This window comes from Myxocyprinus asiaticus, chromosome 21 (genome assembly GCF_019703515.2).
Source record: "Myxocyprinus asiaticus isolate MX2 ecotype Aquarium Trade chromosome 21, UBuf_Myxa_2, whole genome shotgun sequence".
Classification (NCBI taxonomy): domain Eukaryota; kingdom Metazoa; phylum Chordata; class Actinopteri; order Cypriniformes; family Catostomidae; genus Myxocyprinus; species Myxocyprinus asiaticus.
The window spans coordinates 17,255,993-17,280,382 of NC_059364.1; the positions used below are offsets into that span (position 1 = coordinate 17,255,993).

A 24,390-nucleotide genomic window follows, 5' to 3' on the forward strand; every position below is an offset into this window, starting at 1 on the left:
TCCCGGGCATAAGTTAAACGCATCTCCTCTGACCAAAACCAGACACCCAAACCACAGGGGAAGCGCTGCTGCTAGGACGGGACGCGACGGATCCTGAGCTGAAAGGTGCTGCTGTTTATTCTGAGGAATGGGGCAAAGCTGGTCGTGTTCACAGACGTTAACGAGCCTAGTTCAAAGCGAACACTGCAACGTTGCACCGTCTGCCGTTGAGGTCACTGTGGCACAAAGCAAGGCGACCTGCGCGGTCACAGCGGAGATTCCGTGACATTACAGCGGCTTTGTTCGGGCGCTAATTGATGCGAAGGCACACTGCTTTGTCGTCGAATGTGATCATTTATCGGGAGGCTTGCGCTAATGGATCGTGGACAAGTAGAATGAACGCAGCTGAACAACAGCACCGCAACCCACCGGAGGAAAACTAGACTGTGTGCATAACGATATACCTGATTACCTATTTAGAACAAGACGTCAAGTCCAGACATCAACACAGTTAAAGGTAACGAATAGCAACATCTATTCAGATTCAGACAGAGTTATGAGACACCAGCCTCCGGAGGTAGACGGGACTTTAACGGTCCAGTGGGGCATGGCACAGTGCCAGTATAGATTAACTAACCTTTTATGATTTTTAAGTGTTAAAACTAATTTTGTTGCAACGCACTTAAGTACACACATTGACTATGAGACTGTATGTTGTAATAAACATCAAAGATAGATAGATAGATAGATAGATAGATAGATAGATAGATAGATAGATAATGTATGCATTCTGTGTGCGAGGTGAGATGTATGAAAAGAGGTGTTTATCCCCCCATGTTATTATCATGATATTATGGCTTGTAATAATAAAATAATAGTGTGTGTGTGTGTGTGTGTGTGAGAGAGAGAGAGAGAGAGAGAGAGAGAGAGAGAGAGAGATGTGCGTGCCAGAATTCTGTTACTGCTTAATTCCCATACAAGGAGATGGAGTGTACAGGATTAAAGCACCTTAACTTTATAGATGTCCTCATGAATGAGCAATTACTGTTTACAGAAAGAAAGAAAAAACTGTGCTTCAGTGTTTGTGTAGTGTAATGCACGAAAGAGCTGCATGCACAAGTATTGTGCATGTGAATGAGTGTTTGTTTATGTGAGGCTATTGTTATTGTTGTGTAAGAGAGAGGTGTTGTTATGCATAGCTGAGGTAAAGTGTGCGTTTGTGTGTGTGTGTGTGTGAGAGAGAGAGAGAGAGAGAGAGAGAGAGATTATTTCTTGGTTCATTATCAGTGAGGGTTTCACTGCGCTGGCTGTGGCATCTGTTCCTGGTGCCGGGGGGCAGAAGTGTTTGTGTGTGTGTGTGTGTGTGTGTGTGTGTGTGGGTATTCCCCTTGAGAACACTGTGCCAGTTTAAGAGTGTCTGGCATGCCGCCACACATTGATCCCTCAATCTACAGCAGGCACAAAGGAAAACCCACGCAATCATTTACTGCCTGTGGTTCACATCAGTCCGTTCTGGTGATTTGTGTCTGGGCACAGTGAGGATTTACTTCAAGAGACCGTGGAGTCTGTGGTTTGTTAAGGGAGTGCTCATAATCATCTAGTCTAAAAGTTAAAAACCTGGAATATAACCCATTCCAGCCTGCAGTCTGGTCAGTTTAACAAAACTGTGGTTTGGGACTTGACATGGCTTTCTGCATATCTTGTATAGATCATCTTCCTTGTATAGATCATCAAACCTTCAATAACATTCAGTATTAAAAGTCATAAAAAGTTTCTTAAAAGTGTCATTGCATGCAAATGGACATATGTAACAGGACTGGTCGGTATGGTGAATGAGGAAGCGTGGTTCAGGTAACTTTAAACTCTTTAATCACACAATAACACTCAAAGTCAGGGTCAATACTCTAATGAGTCACACACCTGTGTATCACTCTCTCTCTCTCTCTCTCTCTCTCTCTCTCTCTCTCTCTCTGGGCTCTGGCGTGGGCTCCTCTTATCACTCTTCACAAATTACCGCAACAAGAAACAGCTGTTAGACCTAATTGTCACCCAAGGATGAATCCTTACTGCTTCCCCTCTCCCTGGTCAGACACTAAACCATACCCTCGCCACACACCCCCACTACTTGACTCAGGCCAAGGAGCCATCCGGCCTGCCCACCACTCCTTCTCCACAGTGCTGTACTTAGTCTCTCTCAAAGAGAGATTCTGACTAATGTACAGCACTGGCCATTCCTCCCCCTCCCCCACCTGTGAGAGCACTGCCTCCAACCCCCTGTCTGAAGCGTCCATCTTTAAAATGAAAGGAAGAGAAAAGTCAGGTGTATGTAAAAGCAGCCTGCCACAAAGTACAGCTTTCACCTGCATAAATGCCTGTTAACACTGCTCCATCCATTGGACCGGATCTGGTGCTGCCTTTTTAGTAAGATCAGTCAGTGAGCCGGTGACAGCCGAATAATTAGATACAAACCTACAATAGTAGCCAGCCAGCCCCAGGAACTGTCTTACCTCCTTTTTTGGTCTTAGGTCTCGGGGAGGCTGCAATCGCTGCGGTTTTATCAATTTGGGGCCGCACCTGCCCATGGCCCAAGTGGAAGCCCAGATACCGTACCTCCACCTGCCCAATTGCGCACTTTTTCGGGTTTGCCGTGAGCCCTGCTCACCTCAGTGACCTCAGGACAGCCCTCAGATGTGGCATAAGCAACGTGCGGTCTTAGGATTCGGTCCATAAGCTGCTGGAACGTAGCCAGAGCCCCAAACAAACCGAATGGAAGCGTGACGAATTGCTAAACGGTGAGGAGAAGGCCATTTTATCACAGGATATTGGGGTTAAGGGGATTTGCCAATAGCCCTTTGTCAAATCCAGTGTCAAATAAAAACGAGCTGTACCTAACTGATCGAACAGTTCATCAATACGAGGCATTGGATATGCGTTTACATTCTGATAATCCACACAGAAATGGACCGACCTGTCACTCTTAGGAACCAGCACTACCGGACTGGACCAGTCACTGTGGAATTCTTCTTTAACTCCCATCTCAAGCATTGCATCCAATTCTTCTCGTACCACTTTTTTCTTGTGCTCGGGAAATCGGTAGGGATGAGTACATACCTCTACCCAGGACGTAGTCTCGATGTGGTGCTGTATGAGGTTTGTACGACCAGGTAGAGGCGAGAACACGTCTGCAAATTCTTTCTGCAATTTAGCAACATCTGTGAGTTGAGACGTGAGAGGTGGTCTCCACAAGTGAACGGGGTGAGATGATTAAGTTCACCTCTGGCCCGAGCTCCACCCTCTCCGGAACCACCATCACCAACATCACAGGGACCACCTCTCTCCATAATTTCAAGAGGTTGAGATGGTATTTTTCATGTGCATCACCTCTATCTGTTTGTTTTACCTCAAAATCGAGATCTCCCACTAGTCGTGTGACCTCAAAGGGCCCTTGCCACTTGGTGAGTAATTTGGAGCTTGAAGTTTGGAGTAATACAAACAATTTGCCTCCTGGTGCAAATTCCTGTAGCCGAGCTCCCCTATCACACAGCCGGCTTTCTTTGGCTTTCTTGAGCTTGGAGCAAATTCTCCTGTGTTAGTTGACCCAAAGTGTGGAGTTTTGCTCTAAGATCAAGAATGCAGTGAATTTCATTTTTACTGTTAGAAGGTCTCTCCTCCCAAGCTTCCCGCATGGCGTTGAGCACGCCACTGGCCGACACCCATATAGCAGCTCGAATGGGGAAAACACTGTGAAGACTTGGGGGACCTCTCAGACTGCAAATAACAGGGGTTCGAACCACTTATCCTAATTTCTAGCGTCCTCGTGCACAAACTTACAAATCATATTTTTCAGGGTTTTATTAAATCGTCCAACCAACCCATTTGTTTGTGGATGATAAACACTGGTGCGAATCAATTTAATACCCAATAATTCATACAGTTCACATAGTGTACGTTACATAAAAGTAGTGCCTCGATTGGGAGATTATTCTGAAGAGTGCCTCCGCAACACTATGTGCTGAAATGTTGCGCAGAGGCACTGCTTCCGGATATCGTGTTGCATAATCCACCAGAAAAAACACAAAGCAATGTCCACGTGGCGTCCGTTCTAATGGCCTGACGAGGTCCATGCCAATTCTCTCGAACATGTCCTTGATTAACGGCAGAGGGCGCAATGGCACTTTTGGGGTGGCCGGTGGATTCACCAACTGACATTCATGGCAGCTGCACACCACCTGTGAACATCCCTGTGAATGCCCAGCCAATAGGAATGGGACATTAGATGGTTTAGTGATTTTTCTTGCCCTAAGTGACCCACCATTGGATTATTATGAGCCATCTGAATAGCATTTCCCAACGGTTCTTCTGTATCAACAAATGGTTGTATCTTCTTTTGTTTGAGGGTCCTGTGTCACTTGATACAACCTATCTTTAATAATTGAAAAATACTGATGTGTGAGTGCAACATCTGGCCAGAGACACTGACCATCAATCACTTTCACTTGATCAAAGGCGTGCCTAAAGGTCTCGTCTCATGACTGCTCCAGAGGGAAATCCCCAGCAGGGAATCCTCTAAGGGCTGGGGAAGCCGAGACTTCCCCCTCCCTTACGTCATCCTGACATGGAGCTGATGTATTCAGCCCTGGCTCCGCCTCCCCAGCTAGCAAGTCACACACCACACACCAATACGCTTTGTCGCAGGACCCATCCACACACATGCCCCTCAATAAAGAAGTAAATGCCGGCCAATTAATTCCCAAAATTTGTGGATTGGTGAGGCGGGAATTAACTGCAGCCTTGATACTATGTTTTGTCCCCAAAACTGAATAGTGACTGTCACTATAGGGTAGCTTTGAATATTCCCATGCACACACCTCACCTTCACCCTCCACCCCATACCCAAAGCCTCGGCCCGTGGTGTGTCGGGGACCCGGACCAATACTCCCAGCTCCATCACTGGGCATTGGTCCAGAAAGTGCCCTAGCTCCTCGCAACTCCAGCAAGCCAGCCCAGACACTATGCCCGCACCCACGGCAGCGGATTCACCAACCTGTGGGGGGGGGGGGAGAAGAGTGAGAAGGGGGGGGGGGAGAAGAGTGAGAAGAGACAGGGGGAACCACCAGCTGAACAAACCCCCAGGACCGGGGAGCGGGTTTGGGAGAAAACGTGGGGCGGTGACCAGACACGGGGGGGTGGAGTAGAGAAAACGAGGGCTGTCCTCCTCTAGGTATGCCGCCATATGGTCCTCAGCCAGCTGGACGGCCTTGTCCAGTGACGCCGGGTGGTGGCACTGGACTCATTCTGCTGTTCCGGTCGGCAGATGAAGGACGAACTGCTCCAACACCACCAGATCAATGACTCCTTCGGCGTCACACTCCTCCACCAGCAACCACTTCCAGCAGGCGTCACGGAGCTGTTGGGTGAACGCAAACAGGCGGCTGCGCTCACTCAGCATCAGCGAACGGAAGTGCCGTCGTTGTTGCTCGGGGTTGCTGCTGACCTGTTGCATGATGGCTTTCTTTAAGTCCTCATATACCAGGAGGTTTGCAGCAGGCAGATGTTGGGCTGCGAGCTGGGCTTCCCCGGACAACAGCGGCAGGAGGCAGGCCGCCCACTGTGATTTCAGCCATTTCCACAGCTCCGCCATTCACTCGAACAACTTGAGGAATGTTCATCATGTGGGCCCATTTTCATCAGGGTGAGAGTGGGCATGGAAGGTGTTGAGTCCGGGGTCACGGCTAAGCCTGGCTCCTGGTGTATGAAGCTCTGGAGCACCTGCCGGTCCTCTGCTTGAGCCTGGTGAATCGCCTGGAAACACTGGTCTTGGTCTCGATGCAGCTCTAGCAGGGCCTGGTGTTACGCCTGGTGTATACTGGCGAGGGACTTAATGACTTCGGCCAGCGGTGAGGACTCCATGACATTGTATTATCTTCCTCAAGGTTCCCGGGTTTCGGCACCACTATAACAGGACTGGTCGGTATAGGGAATGAGAAAGTGTGGTTCTGGTAACTTTAAACTCTTTATTTACACAATAACACTCAAAGTCGGGGTCAATACTCGAATGCGTCACACTCCTGTGTATCTCTCTCTCTCTCTCTCTCTCTCTCTCTCTCTCTGGGCTCTGGTGTGGGCTCTTATCACTCTTTCCGGATTATTGCAACAAGAAACAGCTGTTAGACCTAACTGTCACCCAGGGATGAATCCTTACCGCTTGGACGGACACTCAACTACGCCCTCGCCACAACATAATATAAATTGTAAGTGGGAAGTTGACATGTATACTGCGTTGTGAAAAGCTATACTCTTACTATTTTAAACATAGTTTTGCTATATATATTTTTAATTATCATGCATGTGTCTTTTATGATCTAACATTAATTTAGAGAGTACATGGAATATTTGTACCTAAAAATGTATTTGTCACACCACAGGAACATTTCAAATGAACCAGTAAAGGCAAAAAATGCAACTTGGTCTCAGAATCACTTTACTATACCTACATTTTTGCAAAATTATATTTACATGGCTTGTTATCCGTAATGCTGCAACAATGGCTTTTTGTCCCTTTCACACAAATAGCTAGTAAAACAGCAGATTATCAGTTAATAAAAACGTATTTTCGCCCTGTTCCTAACACAATGCTATCTTATGACATCAAAACACTTTTACTGTAGTGCGTGACTTGTAAGTCAATTTTAATGTTTGCGTTACATAACCAACTACATTTACAAGTTTGTTCAGGGTCAATTAAATTGTGTTGCAGCTTAACTGACAGAGCATTGCACTTTTGATGCAATGGACTGGGGTACGAGTCCTGAAGAGCACACAAGTCGTCACATGAGCCGAAAGTGCAAAATGACATTTTTGCTTCAGCAATTGCATTTTTCATGTCACATCTGCTTTTTATCACACTATTGGTTAGGTTTAGGCTTAAGGTGTAGGTAGGGAGGTATGTTTTATTGATTTAAAACTTGATAGAGCATTAATCTTAAAAACCTCATCTGTTTGGAAGAAAATGTAAGTCTCTTTTAGCGCACACAGTGGACATTTCACCTCTGCTAAAGTAACATAATTTTCATGAGATCAGGCTGCAAAAATGTCATTAAAAATGGGAAGCATTTTTTTAAATGGTAACCCGTTACACGACTAAAGATGTACACTTCCATATAAATTTTATTTTTTTTCATTAAACACATTATGCATCAACTACTCAAATCCACAATATAGTATATGTTGTAAACTGTTCTGTCATTAAATTAGGTACAAGCACACTCTCCCCAATCTGTATATTATCTAACGCTTTTCGATTGGACGCACACACTCAGATAACAGTGTGGCTGTCTGAAAACCAGTGTTAAATCACAACGTTATTGCTAGCGAGCCCATAATAATGTGAATATCACACTCATATGAGCAATAGCACAGTGATTTCACTTCCCTTTTGAGTTTACACAGAGCACGTGCTGCACTCTTTCTGTCTCAAACACATACACACACTTTCACATGCAATGCCTCAGGCGCTGACTCCTAACAGTTGCGTCAACACGATCATGTTACAGCACAACCTCTCACACATACTGTATACTCACACTCAGTGAGGCTGGACTAAATGATGGAACAGAGTTGACCACACTTTTTTCTCTCTCCTCTCAGGTTGTTGATACACTTGGTTTGAATCAGAGTTCGATTCTACTCTCTGAAACCAAATCATTCAGAGACAAGCAGCTATGTACTATTATAGAAGAAGTGAATACGCAAATTATACATCATCAATAGCGGTGCACTTCTACAAGTTAGCAGATTGCTTTCAATCTGTACACCAGACCTGCTTTTCAACTGGACTTGAGTGCAATTCACTGGTGCACCCTTGAGTTCAAAAAACACTCATACATCAACCAAACAAACCGAACTCTGATGTCAAATGGACTCGGATATGCACAATAAGCAAATGTATTATTATTCTCTAACTTGCAGTGTAGACATGGTGTAACTCTTTTACCCCTCTTCCCTCTTTTCTTTTATTCCCTCTCTCTCTGTCTCTGATGTGGAAATAACCTAGACAAGCTGAGCAGCCACAGATCTTTTGGCAGGCGGGAAGGGTGTTCCTGTTTTTCTTTATTCTCTTACTTTCATTCTTTTTCTGTCGAGTGTGTATGTGCGAAAGAGAATGAAAGAGACAATGACCTAGATTACTGTCTGCAGGATATGCATAGATCCCCAATGCGACATTTTGATTCTTAAATAAACCTCCTCTGTCTCGCTGATAGATTCAGGTCACGGAAAGCTTTACCCCAAACTGTTGAATGGAAGTCCTGCACCCAGAGGACACGCATGGTTTAAATGCTTCCAGAAGCCAGACAGAACGCAGTTTCTGAGCAGATGGATTGTAGATCCTGCAGAGGTGTGTGGAACCTTTTTTACCTTATGGTACACTGGTGCTTCACTGCTGCAAGGTGTGTTTCGCACATGTTACTGTGTTAGTACTCTTTGTAGTCACTCTGGGTTCTCAATATGTGTTCATTAAAGTAGAATTGTCCCAACAAGGAAAATTCTGTCATAATTTTCTCACCCTCATGTTGTTCTAATCCCACATGATTTTCCATGTAACACAAAAGGTGAAATATACAGAATGTACTGGCTTCTTTTTTCCATATAGCTAATAGAAGTGAATGGCGATGGGTGCTGTCAGGCTCTGAAATGACAAAAAAGCACCATAACATTATCATTAAAGTGGTCAATACAACTTGTGTGCTATATTCCAAGTCTTCTGAAGCCATATGCTCTTTGTGGTGAACAGACTGAAATTTAAGTATTATTCACTGAAAATCTTGCCCTCTACAATAGCTCTTATCAAATCAGGCACCTTTGGACACAACACATCATGTTTGACATCAGTGACAAGTGATTGGTCACGAATAATGCGGGAGCTCCAAACTGCCAGCAAAGATATAGGGAGCCCCTAACCTAATCCTTACCCTAACCCTAATCGAAATCAAAAGGTGGCATATTTGACAGACTGATCTCACTCTTAATTTTGCAACAGTAGGTTGAAATTTCTTTAGCTGACATCGGTCTGTTCTTACTGAAATTAAAAGCACTACCCCCAGTTGCCAAAGCTGGAAGTGTTGTTGAACACATGGGCATGTGTGAGCTCCAGTGAAATGTCCACAGAGTGGCGCTAAAAAAAATAGTTGTAAAGAGAGTTTTTTTGTTGTAAATTATATACTACAATCAACAGGAATGCATATTTTATTAACCATACGTCTTAACCCAAACCCCAACCCTAAACCTAACCATCAGTTGAGTAAAAATGTAATATCAGAGGGAAAATGCAACCTCTGAATCAGGATAATCAATGATTATGTCAAAGCGATTACTTCCTGGTTTCTATGGGACCAGAACCCGTGTCTTTGGGGCTGCCGATAACGGCACAAAAAAAGGTAAACCCATTTGGATTTGTGTATAGATGTCTGACTGTAGATGGCACTTGTCAGTTACTCTGCAGAATGGGGGGGGGGTTAAGGTAATGGAACATTCGGTAGCAACATGTCGAGTTCATGTGTGATCATTTTGTATTTGAATGGATGTGGACACAAATGAGAAATGCAAGATATTCAGTGAATAACAAATTTCTGTCTGTTCATCACACAAAGGTATTGTATCTTCGGTTTTAAATGACTTTTTATAAAAGAAAGTCATATGGGTTTGGAACAACATTATGGTGAGTGAATATAGTTGTTTGGGTGAACTATTCTGTGAGATAAACTTGCTGTGTATTTATATTGGCTGATGATACTGTCAGTATTCTCACAAGAAAGTCATAAATTCAGACCAGGTTTTGTTGCCCCTCTGTAAACGTCTTACACAGTCTCACCTCTACATGACATGCCGATTAATTAATAACAATTAATTGCATATAATCAATATTTGCTGAGAAAGGACCCCAAATAACATTGATTAGACAAAAAGTGGCAAATCAGGAAAATCTGCACTTCCCTATCTGTCACTCACTCAAGGTTGTGTCGATGTAGTGACACTAGGGTTCACTCTTGGGAGTCCGAGACACCTCTGGTCTTTGATAAAAGGCCAATGAAAATTGGCGAGTGGTATTTGCATGCCACTCCCCCAGACATACGGGTATAAAAGGAGCTGGTATGCAACCACTCATTCAGATTATCTCTTCAGAGCCGAACGGTCATGCTCTTTGAGCTGAATTCTACTGTTCATTTACCTCTGCTGGATCTGACGGCGCATTTCAGCGGCTTCTCCCTCCTCTACATCTGTGGTTTGTCATCACGACCACCGTCCACAGGTTTTTCCTTGCAGGATTGGTGCTCCAGCGGTGGTCTTTCCGCCCCTGAGCGCCCAGCTGTGGCACACAGCTGCCCCCGATGTGGCAGTCTCCACGGGTTACGAGGACAGGCCTCTTCCTCCCCAGTCCCAGGCTGTTCCAGGGGTGGTCACAAGGAGCCAGGTAAGTGCTTCGATGTCCCTAGACTCAGCACGGCCACGACGTGATGTGGCACATCTGGCTACGCCTCGCCGCGAGGCCCCACCTGCCGGTACGTCCGACGACGTTGTCCCCTTGGTCCCCCTTGCGCGGAACTTGGATACGTGGCTTGCGCTTTTCAATCTGTCGCGATGGCTGATCCGGACCGTCCGACTCGGCTATGCGATTCAGTTCGTCAGGCGCCCGCCCAGGTTCAGCGGTATTCAAGAACGAAAAAGCTGCCACCTTGCACGCAGAGATCGCTACCCTCCTACGGAAGGGCACGATAGTACCTGTCCCTCCAGTCGAGATGAAGAAGGGGTTTTACAGCCCTTACTTCATCATACTGAAAAAAGGCGGTGTTGGATCTTGGATCTGCGAGTACTGAACTGGGCCTTACACAGACTCCCGTTCAAGATGCTGACGCAAAAATGCATTCTGGCGAGCATCCAGCATCAAGATTGGTTAGCGGCGGTAGACCTGAAGGACGCGTACTTCCACGTCTCGATCCTTCCTCGACACAAACCCTTCCTGCGGTTTGCATTCGAGGGTCAGGCGTATCAGTACAAAGTCCTCCCTTTTGGCCTGTCCCTGTCTCCTCGCGTCTTCACGAAGGTCGCAGAGGCTGCCCTTGCCCCGTTAAGGGGGGTGGGCATTCACATTCTCAACTATCTCGGCGACTGGCTAATCCTAGCTCATTCTCGAGACATGTTGTGCGCACACAGGGACTTGGTGCTCTCACACCTCAGCCGACTAGGGCTTCGGGTCAACTGGGAAAAGAGCAAGCTCCTCCCGGTTCAGAGCATCTCTTTTCTTGGTTTGGAGCTGGACTCAGTCTCTTTGACGGCGCACCTTACGAATGAGTGCGCCCAGTCGGTGCTGGCCTGTTTGAAGGCATTCAAACAGAAAACAGCGGTTCCACTGAAACTTTTTCAGAGGCTTTTTGGGCATATGGCATCCTCGGCAGTAGCCACCCCACTCGGGTTGATGAATATGAGACTGCTTCAGCACTGGCTTCAGACTCGAGTCCCGAGATGGGCATGGCACCACGGAACACATTGTGTGGTCATCACGCCGGTCTGTCACTGTCTTTTCAGCCCTTGGACCGACCTCTCGTTTCTTTGGGCAGGTGTTCCTCTAGAACTGGTCTCGAGGCGCGTCGTGGTCATGACAGACACCTCCAAAACGGGCTGGGGCACTGTTTGCAATGGCAATGCAGCCGCCAGCCTGTGGACGGGCCCGTGACTGCATTGGCACATCAACTGCCTCGAGTTGTTGGCACTTCTGCTCGCCCTGCAGAGGTTTCGGCCGTTGATCCAGGGCAAGCACGTGTTTGTTCAGACAGACAACATGGCAACGGTAGCATATGTCAAACGCCAAGGCGGACTGCACTCTCATTGTATGTCACAACTCGCCCACCTTCAAGTCACTGCGAGCCACTCACATCCCGGGCAACCTCAACACTACAGCGGATGTGCTGTCACGGCAGATTACCCTCAGGGGAGAGTGGAGACTCCACCCTCAGGTGGTCCAGCTGATTTGGAGTCGATTCGGACGGGCACAGGTGGACCTTTTCGCCTCCTGAGAATCCTCCCACTGCCCACTCTGGTACGCCCTCACCGAGGCTCCCCTTGGCATAGACCTGCGGTGGTAGACACGATCACTCAGGCTAGGGCCCCTCTACGAGGCGCCTGTATGCCTTTAAGTGCCGTCTGTTCGCTAAGTGGTGTTCTTCCCAACGGGAAGACCCCCAGAGATGCGCAGTCAGATCAGTGCTTTCCTTCCTGCAGGAGAGGTTGGAAGGGAGGCTGTCCCCTTCCACCTTGAAGGTGTATGTTGCCGCCATAGCAACACACCATGACGCAGACAAAGGTAAGTCCTTAGGGAAGCACGACCTGATCATCAGGTTCCTAAGAGGCACCAGGAGGCTGAATCCCTCCAGACCGTGCCTCGTTCCCTCATGGGACCTCTCTGTAGTTCTTAAGGGTCTACAGAGAGCCCCCTTTGAGCCTTTGCAGTCAGCCGAGCTTAAGGCACTCTCCTTCAAGACTGCCCTCCTGACTGCGCTCACTTCCATCAAAAGGGTAGGAGACCTGCAAGCGTTCTCTGTCAGCGAAACGTGCCTGGAGTTTGGAGTTTCGGAGAGACTCGCTGCCGGCCCAGTACACGTGCTAACTAAGAGTCCTGTTCTGGGGTAGGATGCTCCGCATGTGGTGGTTCCCTGTAAGGCTAACCCCATGTGATACATATCTTCCGCTAATTCGTTTCCCTGTTGGTAAACTGCATCTTCCTTGGGCAGAGTCCTTCTGCCCCAGTCTCCATGTTTGTAGTAACTCCTCCCCCGTTGGGTAGGATCTACCTTGAAGACTCTCCACATGGTTGGAAAGACCATGTGATGTATTCTTCCACTTAAATATCCCCCCCTCTCTTTGGGTGAGGTGTGGTCTCCGCTGTGTCTTCCCCTTGGGAGGGACACCCCCAGACTAGACCTGGCGGCCCAGTCGGATAATCCCCCTTCTTTTTAGGGAGTGGAAAAAGAGAAGGGGAAAAGAGGCCACGACTGGGTTAAGCCTGTCTCTATCTCTTGAGTAGTCGACTTGTCCCCAAAGGGCCGTTCGACACTCATAACTATGTTGGGGGAGGTTACGTGTCGACCTGGTGTGCTGGCTATGAGGCACACAGTAGTCTGCCCACCACACACCGCCAGTTCATGTAACACAGTTCAGCCAGTTGTGGCGTTTCGTATAGGGACCCCTAGTGTCACTACATCGACACAACGTCGAGTGAGTGACAGATAGGGAACGTCATGGTTACTTGTGTCCCTCCTGCCACAACACTGAACTACCCGCTGAAATGGCCGGACCTTATATCGGCTCCTCAGCATAAAACCTGAATGAGTGGTTGCATACCAGCTCCTTTTATACCCGTATGTCCGGGGGAGTGGCATGCAAATACCACTCGCCAATTTTCATTGGCCTTTTATCAAAGACCAGAGGTGTCTCGGGCTCCCAAGAGTGAACCCTAGTGTCACTACATCGACACAACATCTCGTTCCCTCCATCAGGGAACGGAGGTTACACAAGTAACCATGACGTTTTATTGTGGAATTTATGTACAGGTTAGGTGGCTTGATAAATTGTGTTTTTTTTTTTTGTTTTTTTTTTAACACATAATAATTTTTTATAATTAATCGCACTAAATTAACGTGTTAAACTGACAGCACTATATAAAAAACAATTAAAGTATATGGTATGTCTCCATTTAAAAAGCTAAATAACATGTATGGGTCTGCATGTGTATGTGTGTGTGTGTGTGTGTGTGTGTGTGTGTGTGAGAGAGAGAGAGAGAGAGAGAGAGAGAGAGATTTTTTTTTAACAGCTTTTATGATCCAGTGAAGAGCATCATGAGCATTGGATGTTTTGGTTTTAGTGAGTTAAGCCAAAAACTACATTACCTCAATGGAAACCTGCAATTGTGGTTTTTGCATTGGAAAAAACACAACTGCACAATTAAAACCTTATTCCTAACATGATTCCAGAGTTTGACTTATTTTTTCTCTCCCTTTCTCTGGTTTCTAAATCAACTCTGTTGTATAATTTGTAGTTTTAGCATCTAGTGAGCTTCACAGTCCTCACACACTACAACCTGTGATATTTGTGTGCACGTATGTGTGTATGACTGATGAGGTGCAAATTCAAGGGATCCACCACCTTTTTATGTTTTCTTCACATGAAAAGAGTGAAAGAGATGGAGAGGGAGTGCATAAAAGCACAAAATGAGCAAAGACACGAAGACAGACATACAGCTTATGTGTGTGTGTGTGTGTGTGTGTGTGTGTGTGTGTGTGTGTGTGTGTGTGTGTGTGTGTACACGCTCTCCTTCGTGTCAACTCTCTGTCTTCTAAAGAGTAAATTCAAAGCAGAGTTGTGGGCGGAATGAGAAACAGGTAACGACAGAATGAGAGAGAGGAGGAGAGCAGGATCCGCTCTGATTAAACATGTCTTGCTCACATGAGCTCAGTGTGATCCAAACCCTGCGGACACAGACTAAAAAGAGGACGGGTTATTACAGGAGAATTATGCTTACTGCAGGAGGAACATTATTTGCGTCTGTGTGTGTGCAAATGTGTGGCATTTTTACAGTTCTAGATAAATGTCTTTTTATTTATTTATTTGTAGTTCATAATAAATATTGTTTTATTGTCATGTGAGAATCGGGCTTGGTGATACAGAACAGCCTGGCATAGCTGAGCAGTTCAATGTGTGCCAGAAGGAAGCCACTACATTAGAGAAATAGTGTGTGTGTGTGTGTGTGTGTGTGTGTGTGTGTGTGTGTGTGTGAAATTTTCAGTGAAGATTAATGACATTTGTAGAGGCAGTCATCCTGAACTCTCCCTCTCTTGCTCCTGTCACTGTGTGTGTGGTAGAACAGAGAACAAAATTATTAAAGAGAGATCACAGTAACAGATACTCTCCCTTTCTGTGCAGCTTCTATTGAATCTCTTTCTCTGTCTAGTTACCTGAGTGTTTGAGTGTGTGTTTGTGTGGTTGAGCTATATTAGCTGTTTTAAAGGGCCTTGATGTGTTTTTTTAAATGTCTTGTTAGTGTAATATTCACAGCAAGAGGAAATAACAATAGAACTGTGCTATGGATATGTTGCTTTCTTGAAAGGGGTCATATCATGAGGAATCACATTTTCCTTGATAGTTTGAGATGAGATAAGAGAGACCATTGTACTATGAAAACATACTGTAACTTTTAGAACTTAGAACTGCCTCCCCAGTGAAAGTATATATTTTAAAACGAAGTTGCAAAAATGGCTTATTCCAACTTTCTGATGTGAAACAGATGAATACATTTGAACACATTGTAACACACATGACCACCTACATTTACACGTCATCAATGCCTATTCAGTGTTCGGAAACTTGTTGTCACATTGAGGTAATATGGAGGAAGTAGGATAAATAATATGTTTTTCCTAACACTAGAGGAACTAATGATAAGTGTAAATGTAAGTCAAACATTTTTCTTGATTGTGTGTAAAGCAACTAAAGCAACACAATTCTAGAACATTTTGATTTTATTGCATTCTATCCATTTAAATTGGAAAAATTGAGGTTTACTTAACAGTGTTGGGGGTAACATGATAAAAGTAACGTGTGATACGTAATCAGATTACTTCCGAGTAATGAGTAAAGTAACGCAATATTTTTTATTTTAGACCATAATATCAGAGTTACTTTTTAAATAAAGTAACATGTTGCTTTTGTACACCTCTACTGTCCCTGCATTGCGAGAAATCAGTAGTAAAAGTGTCCAAACTTCGGGGAGGAGACGTAGTGAATGATGGGCATTGTAGTTCTATAGAGTGTGAGGCCTTGCAGGTAAAAGAGTCAATCACCTTTTAGATACAGACATCACCTGTCAATCAACTCACTAATGTGCATGCGCATTTCATGTTTTAGCGTAATATGAGGTCAACATTCGATTGAGTGAAACACGAATGATTAATGGGTTAATATACACTGCATTAAAAAATCAGTAAATGCATTTAGGCAGGGGGATTATAAGACTAGTCTTCCAATGGCCACGACATGATACACAGGGTGAAAAACTCACTCAATTCACTGACTTATGCAGCCGAGCTGCTCCGTGTTAGAGCTCCCTGTAACTGGGAGAATGGGATGAGAAAAGACTCTGGATCAGTGGCTCCAAGCAACGTTCTACATCGATTGTGTATGCAGAGAAAATGACTTAGTTTCTAAAAATATTCTAAATTTTTGTTTTATAATAAACAAGCAGTTTGATTAATGTAACAAACCGTTTTTATGACATTTTGGTCGATTTCATTCAAGTTGTATCAACATGCGCCTTTGAAGTTGTGGCGTCTGCATGCATTGTGGATCAACTCAAAACAAGTGTGTACTGAGATGACTTAAGTGAAAAATATTCATTTATTCATGATACTTATTCCTTGAACATGTTAGGCTAGCATTCCCTACTGAATTTTATCCTGACTTTTGAAAAACATCTTAAGTTGACTCTGACATTGTCGATGGGCAGCACATGATGACATGAATCATATAAATGTTGGACTTTGCTGCTTTATGTAAGACAGTGGTTATTCTTCATTATTCATATTGGTTGCCATGTTGATGGAAAAACATATCATGCATATTCATGTTATTGATTCTTTATTATAAATACGTGAAGACCTACTTTCTAAATATCTGTTTGTTTACTATGTTGTTTTGACATGAGTGTTGTACAATAGCTAGCATGACCTGTAATGTCTCTTGTATGCAATGCATGGCTTATTTGTATGGAATACATAGCACTGCAGAAGAGAAAGTGGCTGTGAGAAAAAAGTAATGCAAAAATAACGCAAAAGTAATGTAACGTTTTACTTTCCATAAAAAATAACTTTATAATTAAGTTACTTTTTTTTAAGGAGTAACGCAATGGTATAAAGAGTTAATTTTAAAAGTAACTTTACCCAACACTGTTACTTAATACATTTGAGTTGGGATTACATTAATTCTTTTGTGGTGATAATTGATAAAACTGGGCAGGGGATTTCCATTTTCCAGGATGTTTTGCATGGGCTGGATAGGGAGAACAAGTGTTGAAATTAAATATATAAAGTCTATTATGCTGAAATTTTGGGGGTTACAATTGTGGTGAAGAATGGTCCTTGTGCTTTGATTGAGGATGGACATTCACTTTCAAGTGATGCTTTATTTGAGTGCTGCTTAGCTCTGTAAGCAGTTGCAATTAAATTGACAGAGCAGCAGTTTCACTGTCCTTACACTTGCTCACCTGGCATATACTAATGATTACTAAAATAAATTAAGTTGGGCTAACATAAGAAAATTAACTGAATAAAACCTTAGTAAATTGAGTTTGATGATCTTAATGAAGTTGAGTTAAAACTTCTATAGTACATTGATTTGACCTAATCCAACTAAATAACGTTGGAAAGACATTAAATTGCTAGTAAAATCTTTTTCAAATTAAATTAAGTAAGGGTAATGACTTCATTTTTTGAGTGCAAGTATTCTAACTGTAGAAATGAGCAGACAAAATTTTTTTTTGACAAGATGCCTGCTCATTTCTGTCTGATCTAAACAGATTGAGTGGCAAATTTCAGAGCAGAATGTTTTGTTGATCCTGTCACAAGATAATGCAGGCTTTGCAAATAGGTTGAAGAATGAGGCAGTTAAAAACTATATTGGATCTGACAACAAAGCCACAGTAAAGCACAGTTACACATTTTCATAGAATGCTTATAGGCAAAAAGCAGACCGATTAATTATAAGGGTCAGAAAGAGGGTGGAAAGTAAAAATTAATGATTTTCTTTTTTTTTTTTATTATATATATATATATATATATATATATATATATATATATATATATATATATATATATATATAACATTATAAGTTATTAAATAAATTTAAGATATGACCCCTTTAACAAATACACACAGGCTCATTCAAGTCCATAGAATTCATGCTCAACTTTTTTTGTCTGTTGAAAACCTATTATGATCATGATGATTATGATTATGATGTCCTAATGTACAGTACATTGTTTTTGAAATTATGTTTGTCTATTTGTTCTTTAGAACTGTGAGGTGAAACCATGGCTTTAGTCCTCTCTATGAACCCCTTTTGTGAACCTGAGGCCGAAGCCCCGCCACCAATCTACCAGCCAATCTGGGAGTCTGAGCATTGCAGCAAAAGATGTGTCTCAACATCCTCATCACCAGGGGGCGACACCCAAAGGCTTATAGAAGGTTTGATACTATAATTGCATCCGTAAAGAAATATTAAAAAATATTATTATGTCTTGATCAGTACCAAAGTTGAGTACATATTTTTTTAAACCTGTTTTCCAGGTTTGGAACTTAAACAACTACAAATCCCCCTAGTACTTCATTCCAGTCTTTGTTCTAGAAAATGTAGCATATTAATGAATCTCTATTTTAATCTTCCCATTTTATCTCCAGAGCCCCATTACAGACGAGCCTCTGATCATATGGTGGATCGTGTGGCTGTATCACGGATCTCTTATTTTAAGAGGAAATTTGTTGAGGATGAAGAACCTGTACTGAGATTCAGGAGTTACTGTCACACTGTGAGTCTATTAGCTCTGCATAATACTGCAGATTTTGACACAACACTTCATAACCAAGCATAAGACTGCAAATGTTGCTCATCTCTTTATAAACCTGCAAAACACTTCATAATCCTGCTTAATAATTCATAAATACAGTGATTGCAAGGCTGTGATATTAATACTCATTGATATTCCTCAAACATTCTGGTTAGGGTTTGATCTGAACGCCTAACCCTAAAGCCTAAAGTATACTTTGGTTTTGACATGAACGCAGTCGAGTTGAATGCGAGCCTGTCAAAGTATACTTCATTTGACTGTGCGCATACACAGGCGGTTAGCCCATGCATGACTTCAGACTCAAGTTATACAAATGCAGGTATCTCCAGACCTTCTCACACATTCATTCTTGACATGCACATCCACTGTTGTTGTTTCTACATTCGTCTCCTGTTGTTTAACATCAACTGCATCTTCTTCTAGCACCTCTTCGTGACAGTAATGGCTCAAATGTGAGTGTTGCCACCTTGTGGACCCACTAATTAGTGCAAATAATTCCAGGCCATTCTGTGCGTTTAAAGATGCGCGCTTAGAAAAATCGGGCTGAGCGTGTTCAGTGCTCGAGCACTTTCCTGATGACAAAAATTTGCATCATGCGTCCTTTACTGACTGAAGTATATTTTGGGCTTTAGTATAAAATTTTCGCAAACAATTCAGCCTTATCTGCTTAACGCACAGACACCAGTCAGACTTTGCTTTGTAGATAATTTGTAGATAGATTTACAGTAGCAGCTTTAGGTGTGCCATCTATTTCTGTTTTTTGTAAACGTTGTACTTTTCAAGACTTTCAAGATCAAAGTTGGAAAATGTCCTATTGACTTACATTGATAGAATGTCTTTAAAATCTGACCAATAGCGAATACATTGTCATAATATTTGCATACATGCTACTACTCATGGCATAAAACTCACACATAACACAGTTTAACGCTAGCTTTTCATATCAATGCTATGAAAAAAATTAGATATCACCTTATAGATATATATACATTTTATCTCAAAGTCCTAAATTCATATCATACTGTATCATCAATACAGTACAAGCAAATTGTTTTTTTTTGTTTTGTTTTTGTTTTTTTGTTTTTTTGTTTTTTGCTCTGGATGATATGGCCGTCTTGGACTTTTCAGTTACCGATGCCATTGTAGAAATGTGCTTTTCACAATTAGCCAGGATTAATTTATTATGCAAGTGGAACTATACAATAACAGGGTGGTTATTGAGATAAAGTAAATAGTAGGTAGTTGATCATGTGATCTCAGTATGGAGGCCACTATAAGGTGACCTACTCTATGTGAAATACAACTTTTATTAGGCTATTGATATGCCTGGAGTTTTCATCTCATGTGAGTGTTTATAATTTTTAATGGCGAAAAAAGAACTAAGTGCACATTTTACAACTGCCCTTACCACACTAATGAATGTGCATGCTTTCCTCCGATCCAGCAGGTGTCACCCGTGCTGGAAGAGCGTGCTCACATTCTCCGTCTCTCTCTTGAGAAGCTGCGTTTCATGGATGACCCTGAGTCCTTCTTACGGCGCTCCGTGCTCATCAACAACCTCCTCCGGCGTCTCAGAAACGAAATCCTGCTTCAGAGAGACTGGTGCTTCACGTCGGGCCCCACGGCCACACCCTGCCCTCGCCAAACCTCAGCCACAAACACACCTCTCCCCCCTCCTGCACTGCAGCCCTGCATGACGCCGCCAAGGCCATACCGCAAACGTCTGCGTCTGCTGAGGAGGGAGGGGCCGGAGTGTGTCCCTGCATGCTGCTGTTTATACGCAGCTGGTCACTACCTCCAGCTTCCCCTGTCAATGTATGAACAGGATGTATACTCCAACTCCCACCCATCTTCATCATCTTCATCAACATCATCGGTTAGATTTCCACAGCTGGTGGATGAGGAGGAGGAGGACAGTGATGAGGAAGAGGAGTTGGACTCTGTTTGTCCTATGCTGGCTCGGCATCAAACTGAAACCAGAGAGCAGAACAGAACATGGGAGAGTCTAAGGGTGCAGAGTCACAGGGATGAGAAGACCTTGGAGAAAGAGAGAGAGGGGGGCAAAGAGAGAAACAGAGAGAAGGTTAGAGGAGGGGAGGTTACAGTAGGTGTTTCACAGTGATGGCTTTCAGATGCTACTGGGACTGGACACCAGGGGGCCCTAGCGAGGGCTCACATGTGGGGGAAACACTTGCTGTGGAAACAAGGTTAGAAACTGGTTTCCAACAGCCTTTTAGATCTGTTAGAAACACTAGTATATAACAGGAATCCCAGCTGAAAAGATCAGCATGGCTGGTCACCAGCATATTGTGTTTTGGATGTTAGAATGCTAGTTTCCCCACCAGGCTTCTTAACTAGCTTAACCAACTAATTGGTAAACTAACTTCACCAGAAACAACAGCTTTTCCACCATCAGGCCAAACTGTTCTGAGCATGGTGAGTAACCGTTTCAGTAGCATTTCTACTTGAGCAGGGCTCGGTATAGTTTGATTACAAACCGTACCCGGCCTGGAAATCTCAGCATGTTTAACAAACCATACTCAGGTTAGAGAACCGTTCTGGGGTGCTTTTCCATACAATGACGTTACTCACTGCTTAACCACCATAGTACCATTCATCTTTGGAAAAATTAACTAGCTAGTCACGACTGTTTCTCAAAACCGTAGTTACTATGCCGCACATCCATCGTTCGAACCACGTTGGTTCAACAATATAGAGTTGTCGTTAATGACGTTACACAGGGGGTGGAGTAATAATTACTGCAAATATTAAATTATAATAGCTTATTTACGCATACACCAGAAAGCCATTTAATGCGAGTAAGCTGCTGAAGACACAAAAGCGGCATGCACTTTGTAATGCCACAGATACATTGCTCTGCAATAGCTTGGTTTCCCTCTACATCAGACTTTGGGGTTCCCCTGACACACTTGAGCAAATATGCACATGCTCACTCTTCAAAAACATTTTAACACCACTTATGCATTAACATAACAAATAAAAGCCGTATTCTCCGACAGAAACTGTGTGATAAAGTGCTTTCTTTTAACAGACTTTAATCCCTTAAACGGCTGCATTTGTGTTTACATGACGTTTCAGAACGCCACTTTCTGCAAAACCCCAGAATAAATCCTTTTTTTAAACGCATGAAAACATGGTCAAAATCTTGACAGAATGAAAGGTAAATATGGAATTTAAGATAAAGAAGCCTCATTGAAGTGAAATTATGTCCACACAGCAAACTTACAGGGAACTATGCTTCTTACAACAGGTAAAAAGCTGCAGTTCAAACCACACAAATTTTTTATGTTGTTTGTGAATGTTCATTGGAAATATGGTTTCGGGAAACTCCAACTGTTTAAACTGTGCTGGTATGATGAAACTTAAGACCATAGTTGGCTAACGATGCTTTTGGGAAGCGCACCCCTGGTGAAAGGCCTGTAGTGACGTGGCGATTCACAATTGGTCACTTGCTCAGTCAGTCCATTGTAATCCTGATTTCACAGCACTACAGTGGAAAAAGAAACCATATCCATGCCAACGAGCCCAGAACAGAATGGAACGGCTCAGTTCTGCAACAAAACCCGTTTGGCCTGATGGTGGAAATGCAGTTATTGTGTTGGCCAACCAACTTCACCAGCTAAGTTTTGCAGGTGAAAAGCATGGCTGGGCTGGTCCAACAACTAGATCAGCTCTAGATGACCACTAACCATCATACCAACAAGCGTGCACCAGCTTGGAATTTCATGCTGGCCTAAGCTGGTCTTTTCAGATAGGGTTGTGAGAAACTACCAATATTTTTTTTGTATTATTATTATTATTATTTCTACCTACTTTTGTACTTCTCAGATTGCTCAATACAACACAAAACGAGGGACAGCAAATTCACAGATAGTTCGTCTCTTGTGAAAATTACCGTACTGTGCCTTAAATGTTAACTTGTTTAATCTGTTTGCTGTGTTTGTGGATATTTGTGACTGAACCAGTTAAATCCACAAAGATGTTTTTTGTAAAAAAAAAAAAATAAAAAAAACATAAATAAAATAAAATAAAAGGAAGGGAGCAAAAGAAAGAGATAAATATTTAGAAATTTAGAAAAGCTTAAAAAATGTTTGAATATCGTAGGCACATGAGAAATGCATGACATGGGTTGCTGACGATCATCTTGTTTACATGCAGTGGATTTTTACAAAGAATGCATGAGGCCCTGAAAGTGGCCATAATGTTTAAAATATTCCTAATCCTTTTAGCACCCTGAACGTTTGAGTATTTTGACATTCAAGAGACAAAGCCTCCTAATCGACTCCACACCAGCTGACAGTATCACAGACAAATACCTCAAAATAAAGACATTTAAGTCTATTGTCTTGAGGTCCCCACTGATTCAAGTCATTATTTGCATGGTACAAATGAGAGCAGAGCATTCTCATTTTGTGTTTTCACACATTTTTCTTTTTTTCTTTTTTTTTTTCTAGGATGTTTATGCAGTTTCTTTACAGTTTTTTTGTATTTCTTAAAATAGATAACGGCAGACCCTTAGACATGAGTACAACGTATACAAGCAACAGTGTTGAAAAGGAATAAGGCTGGGACAGTTTGCTTGAAATCTTAAACATTGTTCAGTTCGGATGTGTGTGTTACATTTGTGAAATATGTTCAGAATAAAGGAATTATCATTCCCAGCTCACATTGTTCCCTTTATCTCCTTGTGATGTGATTATATCTGGCACACAGCTTATTTCTTTGCCCCCCTTCTCTCTCACTCATTCTCTCTCTTATTTCTCTCGCTGTCACCTTTTTGCTTCCTTCCTCTCTACTCCATTATCACTATGGAAACGATGTTTACTGGAAAAGCAGTCTGGGATCCCCTGAGGTGAAAAAGAGGTTCATGGCAAACACGCACATACACCCTGTGGTTATTATGAACACACAAATGCACATGTCTTCGCACCATGAGATGAGATGAGAGAGATGCTTTCAGATTGAGCACACTGTTTCAATATAAGTAGTAAACATTTGGAGATGGAATTCTAGATCTTGATGTTGTTGTTGTTTATTATAATCTTCATTAAAGTTGTTGCGGAGTAGTTAACTAAAAGTAGTGAAGCTACTAACACAGTTGTATGACAGTAGCTCAGATATTTTCACAATAGTGTAGCTTTTTCAGGATGTTGCATTTTCTAATGAGTAGCGCTGTAGCGCTAAATTTTTCACATTGTATTTCCAACTCAGCTGTGGAGAAGAGGGATTAATCAAACACGCTCATCTAAACGTGTGTCATCTCTCTCTTAAGTGAATCGGTTCTCCTGGACAGTTCATGTCTACGTTACATTTTCCTTGTGCATTCAGGTTAAGATTGTTGTCTTTGGTGGTCAGATTAGTTAATTGCTGCTGTTCATTCAAGTGGTTCTGAACTGAGGGAAGAGTGACGTGTGAGGTCTATGATTATGAAACTAGTTGCTGGCTATCTTTTTCTTTTTGTTGTATGTCAGCACTATGGTTCATTGTATGATTTAGGATATAAACATGCTTGGCTCAGTATACACAGATCAGCCACAACATTAAAACCACTTGCCTAATATTGTGTATGTCCCCCTCGTGCCACCAAAACAGCACCAACCCGCATCTCAGAATAGCATTCTGAGATGCTATTCTTCTCACTACAATTGTACAGAGTAGTTATCTGGTTTGAGTATTTCTGTAACTACTGATCTTGTGGGATTTTCACGCACAACAGTCTCTAGAA

General features: G+C 43.0%; 1 protein-coding gene across 2 annotated transcripts; it reads left to right on the forward strand.

The window, feature by feature from the left end:
- LOC127412116 (SERTA domain-containing protein 4-like) lies at nt 1-23,326 on the forward strand. 2 transcript variants are annotated; one of them, XM_051648203.1, is made up of 4 exons: nt 1-496; nt 18,094-18,264; nt 18,478-18,605; nt 20,089-23,326. In XM_051648203.1, exons 2-4 carry the CDS (start codon nt 18,111-18,113, stop codon nt 20,764-20,766), a joined length of 960 nt encoding a protein of 319 aa, XP_051504163.1. In that variant the 5' UTR covers nt 1-496; nt 18,094-18,110; the 3' UTR covers nt 20,767-23,326. The 2 variants fall into 2 exon arrangements, with proteins under 2 accessions (XP_051504163.1, XP_051504164.1); XM_051648204.1 differs by having other exon boundaries at nt 20,092-23,326.
- Nucleotides 23,327-24,390: the final 1,064 nt, after the last annotated feature.

Coding starts and splice junctions, on each gene's coding strand:
- LOC127412116 (XM_051648203.1), top strand. CDS start 18,111: ATGGCTTTAGTCCTCTCTATGAACCCCTTTTGTGAACCTGAGGCCGAA. Junction 18,265..18,477: donor CACCCAAAGGCTTATAGAAG/GTTTGATACTAT, acceptor TTTTATCTCCAG/AGCCCCATTACAGACGAGCC. Junction 18,606..20,088: donor TCAGGAGTTACTGTCACACT/GTGAGTCTATTA, acceptor CCTCCGATCCAG/CAGGTGTCACCCGTGCTGGA.